Below are 12891 nucleotides of genomic sequence, written 5' to 3'. Positions count from 1 at the left end.
TACAAATCCAACTTGTATTACCTTTTAATAATCCTTTAATAAAAATAGACCATTTTTTCTGAAATTAAAAACCACATAATTTTTACTTTTGCAATATCAGATGTATATCTGATTTGAAACTCACATGTATAATTCAAATTTGTAAAGTTAATAGGTTACAGGTGGAGTGTTTTCACTTAGATTTCTTTAATATATTGAAATAAAAGGCATCATAGCTTTTTACTTATATCCATCAAACAAGCATTGAATTATAAACATGCATCAGTAAACTAATTTCCTCTCTAACAACTAATCAAATAAATTAATTCTTACTTTTACAAGTGTTTGCCAAATAAGTTTGAAAAAAACAAAACTAGTTGGAAACTCAACCCAAGCCAACTTAATTTTTTTGGAGGTTTAGAATTGTGCCAATATTTTTCAATGTTCATGTTTGTGCATTTCTGCATTGCTTGATTTTGGCCAAAACAGGAAGAACTGCAAAATAGTGTGGAAAAGGATAGCCTAGTAATAGTATGGCTCATCCATAGCTAAGAAATCATTTAAAATCTTGTGAGAATCTGTTCTGATGAGACTTCAAAACTGACTTGCAGACCAAAATGGTTTAGATACATTCTACCAACTATGCAAACAACTAAGACCTTAAATATTTTTCATGTTCTTTAAACTGGGAGGACCAATTTTTCAAACTTCGGTGCCAAAAGTTAAACAGGTCTGCTATTCAAGAGTGCTGAGCACACTTAATTCCCATGGAAGCCAATATACACATCTGAAAATTAGGCCACTTGTTTGAGTGCCCAGATTTTAGGGCCCAGCTTTCAGCTCAGATGAAGTGCAGCACAGAGAGGACTTAATCCTGCCCTGAAGGGACAACTGGAGGGTCTTCTTCTAACAGGAAAATGCCCAGTGGTGCAAAACTCATGTGTTCAGTTCTATGGCACCCTTTCCACCTCTCCTCTGCATGGGGTATGTCATGGTCACGGATGAAGTGTGTACTCCAGAGACTTTCGGCAAGCAGAACAAGCTATTCTATACTCTTAGGCCGTGTCTGCATGACAAACTTTGGTTGATGCAAATTATATCTGTGTACAGCTATTGAAGTTTGCATATTGCTCATGCATGTGCATACTTGGCTGCTTGCATTGGCACTGCAGGTATTCACCAAGTATGCTTGTGGTGATGCACAGTGCAGTGGACCAGGGGTAGATAACCTAGCATGCCATGTGTTGCCAGCTGACACAATGCCTTTTGGGAACTTTTCACAATGTTTTGTGGGACAGAAATGAGTTATCCAGGAATTTCCAGGAGTTAGGAATCGAGTTCCAGCATGCAACTTTCTCCATTCCATAATATCATCCATCTCCCATAATTTATACATCTTTTTTTTTTAAATCTCACAAACCTGCTTGGCACTTTTGGGGTCTGCCATCTCTGACAGAAGCATGGAATCTGCAGAACTCTGCATTATTCTCATGACCATTGCAAATATTGGATACATTGTTCTCCTGTATTTGCAGACCCACAGGAAATACCGCAGCTGCAAACTGTGGAATATTGCTTCTGGGCCTGAGAAATTAGTACTGACTGGTGGGATTACATCTTAACGCAGATTTGAGACAATGAACATTTGTAGATCTGTGTGACAAGTTTGACCCAGCCTTCCAGTGCAGGAAGACCAGAAGGAGAGAGACACTGATAGTGGACAAATGAATAGCAATTGCAATCTGCAAGCTTACAATGCTGGATTGCTACCCGTCAGTGGGAAATGATTTGGGAATTGGAAGAGCCACAGTGGGGGCTACTGTCATTCAAGCATTTAGTGCCATTAATCATCTCCTGCTGGAGAAAACAGTCTCAGCAATGTGCAGGATATAGTGGATGGATATGCAGCAATAGGGTCCCTGAGAGGCATCCCTATTTTGGCACCAGCCTACCTTGCCACAGAGTACATCAACAGAAAGGATCACTAGTCTATAGTTATGCAAACCTTGGTGGATCACTGGTGATATTTCACAGACATCAGTGCGGGCTAGTCAGCTAAATGATGCTTGCATCTTTAAGAACACAGGACTGTTCAGAAAGCTGCAAGCATGGACATTCTTTCCCTGAGCGGCAAGTTACAATTAGCAATATTGAAATGCCAATTGTGATTCTGGGGGTGGGGAGCAGTCTACCCTTTGCTCCCATTGCTCATGAAGTCATATACCAGCCATCTCGACAGCACCAAGGAACTATTTAACTCCCTACTTGGCAGGTGCAGAGTGACTGTTGAATATGCTTTTGGTAAACTGAAGGGACGGGGTGATCACAGGATTGTATCTCAGTAAAATAAATAATCCACTAGTTATAGCTGCCTGCTATGTCCTGCACAATAGCTGTGAGTCAAAGAGGGAAAGGCTGCCACCACAATGCATGCAGAGAGGCTGGCTGCTGATGTTGAACAGCCAGTCACAGGAGCCCTTACAAGAACTCAACATGGAGTTAGGCAATTGAGGGAAGCTTTGAAAGAGTACTTTACCAGTCAGCCACAATAATGTTCTGTGCTGGATTCTTCTTTGAGCCTGGAGCCTGGGTGCTGCGAGAAAATGTGTAGTACATTTCTGTGTAAATTGGTGTAGATTTATGAATTTGAGTGGGTGTTCTACTGAGGCTATGAATATGGGGTGCTTGCTGTACATTTACAAGTACGATGTACTCTGATGTGTACTACAAACTAATAAAGGTAGTTTTATTTTCCAAAAATATAAGTATTGATTGGCAAAAACAGTGCAGAAAAAGCACAGTACAACCCCTGCCCCCCAAAAACAGGCAAAGCTCTACAGATTTTTAACATAAATTAACAGAATGGGACTTTGAAATTGGAAAGGGAATAACCATTTTAGTGCATGTATATAGTTCGTCATGACTACACATACACCAACTGTAATTCTCATGCGACAGTGTATATGAAGCTAAGATTTTTCTTACTGTCCCCCAGTGTGGAATGGTAGAGGTAACTGATAGCACATGGAATTTTGAGGGGTGTTAGAGAGCTACTGCCATGGAGGGGGAGAGGGTTTCCAGGAAGTTCAGGATTTTTGGACCTGTAGCAGTGTCTAAAGCATTTGGGTTTGCTGCCTAAGATCACCCATTATGTCTTGGTGAATTTCCTTCTCCTTTTCTTGCTGGGATTTCTGGGTCTCCCGCTTGCTCCTACTTTCTCCAGGCTGTCTGCTATGTTGGCCCTCCAAGTCCTTGGTTTGTGGTCCAGTGCAGCACTGGCTTGCAGGATCTCACTGAACATGTCCTCCCTAGTCCTCTTCTTTCTCCTCACCATCAGGGTCAGGTGTTCTATGCATGGGTAGGGGGCACCACTCAAGGCCACAGCAGCAGCAGCTGCTGTTAAACAAAAACCAAAACCCAGATGGATGCACCACTGATTTACAGACACAACAGAAAGGAAAAGAAATGTTTCAAAACTGCCTTCCCTTATTCCCATAGAAAACTGTTAATAAGAGACAAATTGACACTTCACTTCACTTCCCTTCACTACACTATACTTACCTTGGAGATTTGGTGGCAGTCGACTGGAGTTTCGCAAATTACGCAAAAAACATGTGTAACTCCCATCGACTTCTGTGCTTCTGTTCTGCGCGCCGTCTTCACTGCACTGCGCCGATGGGAACCACGTTCCCATCGATGCAGCGCTATGCCACTTGAGAAGGTGGTCTTAATATGTCGATTTCTGGATCAACTGAGTGGGTCTTCACTGACCGCTCAGTCGATCCAGATAAGTCGATCTGATGGTGGTGAATTTGCCGCTATCAGTGAAGACATAGCCTCAGTTTTGGAGTGTCTCTGCATAGCACGACTCTCCAGCCCAAACCACAGTGAGCATGGCTTGCTGGTGTGAGGCGGTGGGGGTAGGGGAGAAAAGAATTTTGGTTGCATAAAACAATTTCTGTCCCTATTCCACAGGTCTGAGTAGAGGACAATGGCACTGAATACTGGCACTATTTTCCGCAGGTGATGGTGACTTCATGCTCCTGAAGGTCAAAGGCACAGAGAACTGAGCTACTACTAGCTTTCCAAAGTTGACCAGGACCATAGACTGCTAGCCTGTTCTCGGCTGGCACCATTGCAGTACTCTTTGCACAGTGGCATGGGAAAGTGATCTACTGAAGAGAAAGTGTAATGCAGGCATCCCTAGAAACCTTCAAGAGAGGACTGCAGAGTATCTGTATGAAAATTGTATTTGAGATCTCACAGGATAAAAGGGACATCCCTATGTACATAAACAAACTGCTCTGCATCCCTTCACACCTCATCCCCCCATATCCAAACTGCTTAACCCAACAGGGGAATGAAAAGCAGATGCCAACTCTACCTCTGTTTGTTGTACCACTATCTCTTCTTGTAAACATAAAGCAATTAAAATCAATATCTGTGTCTTGTTAACTTGGGGATGGACTGGGCACCATCTTTAAATTTAAACATTGTAAGGAAAAATGCATGCACACACTTACCCAAAGTTTCTTCCCTTTCATCAGGCTCATCTATGCTTGGTTGGTGAGATTGGCTAAACTGTGGTGGAGTCTCGAACAGGACCTCACTTGTGGCATGGCTGGAGCCCCTAACGTGTCTCCCTCACATCCTCCTCTTCCTATCTGTTCACAACAGGGGTCTCTGTTTCAGGCTCCTCCCAGATATCTGCATGGTCTGCAGGGTGTTGGAGGAGGTTCTACCAAGTACAGCATGCACTACTGTAGAAGCAGCAGGTCTGCAGCCAGGACCAGATCCTTGGTCTTGTGATATTGCCCAGTGAAGTGCCTTTGCTATCACATGGCATTGCTGCTGATCCCTGTTTTACCACTTAGCCTCCATTCCCCATGGAATCTTTTCATAGATGTCCACATTTCTATGGCTGGTCTGTAGCTATGCCTGTACAGCCTCTTCTCTTCACAGGCCAGGAGATACAACACCTCCTGTCTCTCCAGGCTGCTGTGCGTTGAGCTAGCATCGTCAGGTGAGCAGTTGCATACAAGAAAGAGCTGCCTGGTTTGCTTGCAATGGTGGGCAATCATGCAAAAGCATTTCAAAATATGCAGGGGGCTTTAAAAGAGTGTGGGGGCCTCCAGTTTCCATAAGCCCTGAGCAGTGGAATTTACAATTGTGACCAAAATGATCACTGTCACTGTGAATGGGTCATTGTGGGACAGCCACTGGAGGACTGTTAGAGTCAATACAGGTCATGCAGCATCTAAACTCACGTCAGCCTTAGTAGGTCGACCATGGCTCCACACCATTTGGGGAGGTGGTTTTACTGCTTCTCCGTAATGGGATCTTACATCGGCAAGAGATACATTTTAATGTAAACGCATGCACAAATACATTGATGCAAGGTGACTTACATTACCCTAACTCTGTAGTATAGACTAGGTCTTAGGCTGCCCAAACTTGTGCTAGGAGCTGGTTGGAGCCAATTCATCTTTGCCATACTCCACTCAGCTGCCCCAAGTTGGAGCTCAGTGCAGTTGAGGATGCAGCCCCTAGTACATGAACTCAGGCACCCATGTTTGAAATTCTGCCTTTGAATCCATACATATGGACACCTCACTGGACACTATACTGTCCAAATTAAGTTGATTTCAGAGGTGACAGCATTTCTGAAGCTAAAATCTGGGATATATTGCAAGTTTCTTCCATCATCTTACCACTGTTCAGTGTATTTATCCTTCTGTTATTTGTCTTCCATTGAACTCCTTAGCATATATATTTACCACCACATTCTTTTGTTCTTTATCTTGCTCTCCTGCTGTCCTCTCCACTCCTGGCTCCAACTCATACCTTATTTCATTCTTCCCAGTTTCTGTCTGTACCTTCTAATAGATCTGACTAACACAGGCACTAACAATTTCACATGTTGGGAAGGCACACAACAGTTACAAACAATGCCAATATCATTGCCAGTTTGCACCTGTTCAGTGGTGGTTTTTTTGATCAGCAAGTAATTGGAAAACTTGTAAACTGTTGCAACTTGGATGTTCAACAAAAGTCCTTTTTTCTAGCATGTTCCTCACTTACAAATATGAACAGCACACTTTCATCACCATGGTAGTGATTTTATAAGCCCTTGCCAATAGTATATCTTATGTATCTATTTCTGCTTATACTTACATTTATGTACTACAGCTGTTATGATGATATTTTGGCTTACTTACAGGTCTAGATCTGAATGATCTTCTATATTCAGAAAAATTCCATCTGTTTGATTTTCCTGCAGCTCCTCAGTTAGTTTTTCTTCTTCAGAAGCGACAATACATCTATCCACAAAAAGTCTGGCTCCCGCAGCAATATTACTCCTTACTGCTAAAACTAGAACTAAATACAAGTTTACATAAAGACATTTGCTGCTAAATACTGTATATTTACACTATTATAAATCTAATCACAAAGACTAGCCAGCATGTTAGCATAACTGAAAGGAATGGAGCTTATATTTTGTAGGGGTTTTTGTTTTGTTTGTATTAACAACACTTGAAAAAAATATTTAAATATCAATGAAATTCAACCATGGTTTAAGAATGTTGAATTTTCTTACCAATTTAACATATGTTTCCAGACAGCTAACTTTCTAATATTTTCTTTTGAATATCTTTTCTCTTTTGGCCAAATTCTGAAAGCCCGCTTCTGATCCTACACTAGTGTCAATCCAAAGTAAAGCCTCTATTATCAATGGAATTACTTCCAATTTACACCACTGTGAGTCCTGAATCTGGCTGTCAACGGTGATGGGCACCACCTTGTGCAAAGTCCCAGTTTGAGTGGCCTAAGTCTGCCATGGGCCCAGGCAGCAATGGATTAAATTAAATCAAATCAACAAAAAAAGGAAAAGAACATAAATATAACATAAATGAGTCAAAAAGCCCTTAGTTCTCATGGGTTTCATCTCTGCCTATTCTCCTTGTGTCTCCAGGGGTTTATAAGTCTCTCAGAAGCAGCCTGGTGCAAGCTTCTCTGACAGGTTTTATTGCTTCCTTAAAGTCTCAACCTCTTCTACCCCTTGCTACCTCTTCCTCCCTCTTTATACTTGGGTTTGACCTCATTAGCTACAGCAGCTGAGGGTGTGTCTCTCCATAATTGAAAGCTTGTCTTCGGGCTGTAATCCTATCCATGGGATACCTCTAAATCCCTTGTGCAGATATGAGAGTTCCTTTGGATCCAACCCTTAATGGCATGGCATGGTAAGTATATTGTCCAAGCTCCCTGATTCCCAATAGTTGGGAGTGAACTACCACCTCCTGCAATTTAACCCCACCAAAGGTGATCTACTTCTTGCAGCAACACACAATTTTCAAAGCTTTGCTAATATCCAAACTCAGAAACAACAGAAACAAGTACACATCCCAGACAATCACAACCATGCAGCAGATCATGCCTACAGGGGAAGTTAATATCCACACAACCTGGATATCCTACATAAACACTGGCAATCAAATGAGATGGAAAGTACAAATACATGTGCCAAATATGGAGACTACTGCACAAAACATTGGTTTACATGACTAGATACTTAGAAAAGAAAGATTAAATCACTGATGGGCAGGAGAGCCTCAATATTTGTAAGCAGAGTGGGAGAAAGACTACTTTTATTGGTAGTGATCCAACCAATAGTTCCAGCATTGGAGAGGCCAGAAAGGATTAGTAAAATTATCCTTATCTCTCTCTATAGGTGATTATTCTGAGAGTGTACTGTTAGTATTTAGAATTGAGGTTGGGGAATACAGGACTTCTGGATTCTAATCTTGGCTGTGCCACTGACTTGCTGTGCGACCTTACACAAACCATTTATCCTCATTTTACCTCAATTTACCCATTTCTAAAATGGGCACAATACTACTTTCTTATTTAATGTTTGTAGGTTGCTGTGAGATCCACGTCTGCGATACTGATTTTAACACTCATACATTTTCATACAAAAGCAGCTATTTCCCCAAAAATATTATGAGGACACATTGAGACAACAATCCCCAAATGCAGTAATGAACTACAATAACTAAGTGCTTACTTTCAGGGTTACGCATGATACAATAGGCACGAATTGCAGATATATCTGATGCTAAATTATTGAGTAGGACACGTTTTTTATGCTGAGCCACAGTCAAGTGTGGATCAATCCATGGTTCTCCACATGACACGTATATCTGTAACAAAGGCAACTTATTTATTAGCTTCATATTCACATGCAGTGATATCAAATACTCTGTTCAATACACAATACAATTATGACTGTGAAAACACGCTAACATCAGCTCACTTATCTGGTTCCCATAATAAAAATGAAATAATATTAATAATACAGAAAAATATCAATGAAATCTAACAGTCAAGAATCCAGGTGATTGAGAAGTAGTTCTTTTGCATTAAATGTGGAAATAAAAAGGAGAGAACAATTTGTCTTAAAAACAAGATGTTTTAAAAACAAGATGTCTTAAAACAAGATGTTGCTTTCAAATTCAAAATTATGCTTTCAAGTTTAAAAGACATATTAAACTTGTCTGTACAGATGAATTTATAGTGTATGTTCAAGTCAAGGAACTCCCATATGGAACTGTGGACAGACAGGAAACCACTAGTGCTTAATTATTCTACCTTAGACACCTAATTGACTCTCCCTCTCTGTCTCTCTCTCTGCACATACACACACACACAGACCAAGAAAAGACAATTTCAAAGCAGTTTTCAGAAATCCCTGGCCCTATTTCAGAATCTGCATTCACTGCTTAGGTCTGTTGGGTGTTTTAAAGGAAACTCAACGAGAGTTCTGTGGCACTTTAAAGACTAACTAATTTAATTTTAGCAGGCATAAGCTTTCATGAGGCTCAGCTCACTTTGTCAGATGCAGAAACCTATGTTTCTCATTTCTACCTCTGCATCTGACGAAGTGAGCTGAGCCTCACAAAAGCTTATGCCTGCTAAAATTAAATTAGTTAGTCTTTAAAGTGCCACAGAACTCTCGTTGTTTTTGCTGTATACAGACTAACATGGCTACCCCCTGGAACTCTTCTTAAAGGAAACTGCCATTTTAATGGTATTTCACTGACAGGCGCATCATTTTATTAAGCAAACTATGGTCCCGGTTTTTCATCAGGATCTGCTAATACTGACCCTCGCACCTACAGGAGTCAGCACAGGTGCAGAAGTTCATGTGTGCAGATCCCCTTTCACATTTAAGACCTAGGATGAAATTCTGGCATTGAAGTCAAAGGGAGTTTTACCTAGAATTTTCCTAGTTTAGAAATATTAGAAAACTGTCTAAAATATAGAGGAGATTCTGATAACTACATCCAATTAAAATGAAAAATCAGTAACATTATTTTAAATATAATTTAAAAAACATGAATCCAATAGAAGTCAGGATCAAACAGTCAAATGGGGTAGAAAGCTACCGACTTGACCATATAATGATGCATCTGAAGATCCCATCCTGCAAGGTGCTGTGCTACTTTGGTTTTCCCATTAAAAAGTGTTTTGAAAATGGAAACACTCCAATATAAAACCCAGGTAACACTCTTAAGTAAAAGCCAGTCTTTTGACTTGCAGGTCCAGAGACAATATGAACAGACATTGGTCAGAATGGCAATAATCTCATATGGTATAACAAAGGTATGTTTTTGGGAAATGAGGTTGTGGTTTCTGTATTTTTGCCTGCATGAATTACTTTCATTTGTTTAGAAAGTGAGATAATTGTTTAATAGTTGTTTATTAATCCATAAGTGGTGATGATGTCTTAATGAATGGAGAAGGGGAGAAATAAGTGAGTAAAGTCAACCATTGATTCAAATGCTGCTGCACTGGGCCCACTGTATGCTATAGAACAGGCGAACAAAGAGTTAATGTAAGATAGTGTCCCAACTGTACAGGAACACAGCATTCTGAATTAATATTATTACTTTGAGTTGCCTTCTTCTAAAATCTTTCTTACCAGCTGATCTCTCTCAAGGTCTTTCAAAAGAAAGAGTTCCATGCCTTTTTCAGTGAATAATCTTCGAGCAGCAGTGGGTAAATTCAACATCGCAGTACACCTTTAATAATGGAAAACAGACATACTCTTCCACAATTTTCAACATATGCTGGATATGGGAACATTACAGTACAGACACTACAATCATTCAAATTCTGTAGACATCTTTTTAAAATTATTCAGTTATAAAGAATATTTACAAATGTAAAAACTTGTTACTAAGCATATTGTTAAGTACTGACACTAAGCTTAGCACTTTTAGAATTTAGGTACTTTTAGCTGACTTAGTCATTGGATAATGAGGGAAGTGCTCAACCTGATGACATTTGCTACCAAATTCCTGCTATCTATAATAGGTGTATCATATTGAAGCATTGCAGTATGAGGTAAGAATATATTCCAACAAATCTTGCTTTAATTTTTCCTTTAAAATGGCAACATAAAATGTATTTTTTATATTTTCAACTAACATCTCTCCTTTATACTGCACAAGCCTGATTCAAAATCCAAGTCAACGAGAACACTACTGTTGTCTTGAATGGGCTTTGGCTCTTAAGCATATACTTAAATGCAGTCCTGAACAGGGATGGATGTAAGCATTTTCCTACACTAGGGCTTATGTGCCTACTACTACTGTTTTTTTTTAAATGATGTGTTGTCACCTTTAATGAAAACCACTGTATCCATTAGCTTTTATAGAGATTATTTAGAAATAAAATTATATGAATGAAAACACGTGAAGCAATTGTATTAGATGATCTTAAAGTGAACTACAATAGTGCCACTACTCATTATCTGAGTAGGTTGTGGGATATAACTACAGATATAAACAATGAGGGTTGGGACATGATCAGTCCTCTGAACAGAAATTGATAATATCATACTCAAAAAGTCTACATGGGATTGCTTAATTTTTTACCTAAAAAATGCACATTTACAAGTTTTAAATACAAATAACAAGGAGTTATTGTGGCTCATATGATAGATTTCATAGAAAATTATCTGGAATTCATTTCATTTATAAAATGTATTTGCAGTAGGCCGAATCCATTTCAAGTGTAACTTTTCTAAAGTATGACTGGGATATAGTATACTAATGGAAAAGAATATATGCATTTGAATGTTTACCTGTCCAAAAAGTGCTGAAATTCTATCTTGTATATTTCCATTCCAGGGTATTCATCGGGATGTGTTTTCTGGTTCTCCTTTGTTTTCTGGTTCTTTTCTGGATGAATATTTCTAAAGCAAATGAATACAGTTTTAATTGGCACAGTGTGCAAACTATCAGTTATGAAAGTGCAAACTGATCATTAGACTCAAAAGTGTTAAAAGACCCACTTGTGCATTTTTCAGGTCAGGAGCACTCTACATGCAAAAATAAAAACCATCCCCACGTATCTAATTTGACAAGTTTTACAATGAACTTAGTCACACATTTGAGAAAACTGGATTTTTTATACATGGTTTGCAACCAAATGTAAAGCTATACTGCAAACTAGAATCTGAGGGCATTTGAATTTGTGAGAGTACAATATTAATGATTTATAAGCAAAGGTTAACTTTAGGATCCCAAATCCAGTCTCCATTACAATAATGTAAAACTGAACATGAGCAAAGTTACTACAAATTAACACTGGTGTATCTGAGATCAAAATCTACCCTAAACTGAAGTGCTAATTTAGTATTTTATTGCGTGAAATCCCTTTTTCATCCCAATATGTTTAATATGATCTGTTCTCATTTCATGGGGATTTATGCCCTAAATTCTTCATAAATGGGAATAACAACAAACCCCAAAAGGATTAGACAGCATTTTATTTGGAAGTCATTAACTAGATTCAGCCCACTGTAAACAGGTAAACAATGTAAATAATAGAGTCTATTGTATAGGTGTGTGTACATGAATACTATAAGCTTAGCCATATCACAGAGAAACAGCCAATCAATAAAAGTAATTTGGGTCATTTTCCAACAAATGGAGGCTCCTCAGCAGGAGGGCAACTCATATTACAGCTCACTCTTAAAATAGTTAGACTTAGATTTATTCAGCCACAGAATCTATGGTTAACTAATAGTGTGTTTGATTCAGAATAAATGCACAGAATCGATGAAATTCAGTTAAGGCTGAAATACAAGGCAATATTATTATTTATACATTGCCATAGTTGTACATGGCAATTTGCCAAAATATAAGGCTTCATTCTTTGCTTCCATCCATTGTTTACACACAGTATTTCTAACATTTATATATGTCAGATCACCTAACAGCATGAGTTATCTATTGATGTGAGCAAACCTAGTGGCAAACCTTGAGGACACTAATTAATTAATAGAAGTTTAGATTTCCGGTTTGACTAGGAAGAAATAGTCTGAGGAGGAGGGAAGTCTCTGGCTGCTGAAAGGCAAGGCAGGCCAGGAATCTTAGAAAGAGCTAATCTTGATCTGTTTCCCCCTGTTGGAAACTATATCCTTCCGCAGCTTGTCTTATCCAACATTTTTCCAGCCTCCTAAGTTCCTGACTCCACTCTCAAGGTGGGAACCGGTGGGGGAAAGGTAGGGAGGGAGGCATGTTAGGTCAGGCCTGAAGTGATAATGAAGAAGGTAAAGTGAGATGGCAGAAAGAAATGGGTGGGAAGCATGAGTCTCTCTGCCTACTTGGGGAAAGTTATGTCTTTTGGTGCTTGTCACAGAGCAATTGAAGGGAGATGAGGCAAAGACTGGAGTCTGGCTTCTCAGTTCTATTCCCTTAGTGTAGAACTCCAAGGATGTGTAAATTTTTTCGCAGTGTTCTATGGGTTAAATGAGATGTTCAAAATTATTTAAAGCAAAGTTTTAATACTTTACATTGGGCAAAATGTTGCCATAATTTAAAAACATTAGCATTTGGCAAA

The 12891-nt window shown here is 39.3% G+C and overlaps 1 protein-coding gene across 1 annotated transcript in view; it reads right to left on the bottom strand.

Annotated features, from left to right (window-relative positions):
- DCDC1 (doublecortin domain containing 1) overlaps positions 1 to 12891 on the bottom strand; it is a 383998-nt gene that overhangs the window by 50223 nt on the left and 320884 nt on the right. Inside the window, exons 23-26 of the mRNA XM_067532113.1 lie at positions 11129 to 11239; positions 9962 to 10061; positions 8045 to 8180; positions 6198 to 6357 (exon numbers count right to left, since the gene is read on the bottom strand). Coding sequence (XP_067388214.1) covers positions 6198 to 6357; positions 8045 to 8180; positions 9962 to 10061; positions 11129 to 11239 — 507 coding nt within the window. The remainder of the gene's footprint in view (positions 1 to 6197; positions 6358 to 8044; positions 8181 to 9961; positions 10062 to 11128; positions 11240 to 12891) is intronic.

The sequence above is a fragment of the Emydura macquarii genome, unplaced genomic scaffold (assembly GCF_026122565.2).
Source record: "Emydura macquarii macquarii isolate MOO-44397 ecotype Brisbane River unplaced genomic scaffold, CSIRO-AGI_Emac_v2 contig_3240, whole genome shotgun sequence".
NCBI lineage: Eukaryota > Metazoa > Chordata > Testudines > Chelidae > Emydura > Emydura macquarii.
Note: the sequence above shows the minus strand (reverse complement) of the source record. Positions and strands in the feature narration are given on the sequence as shown.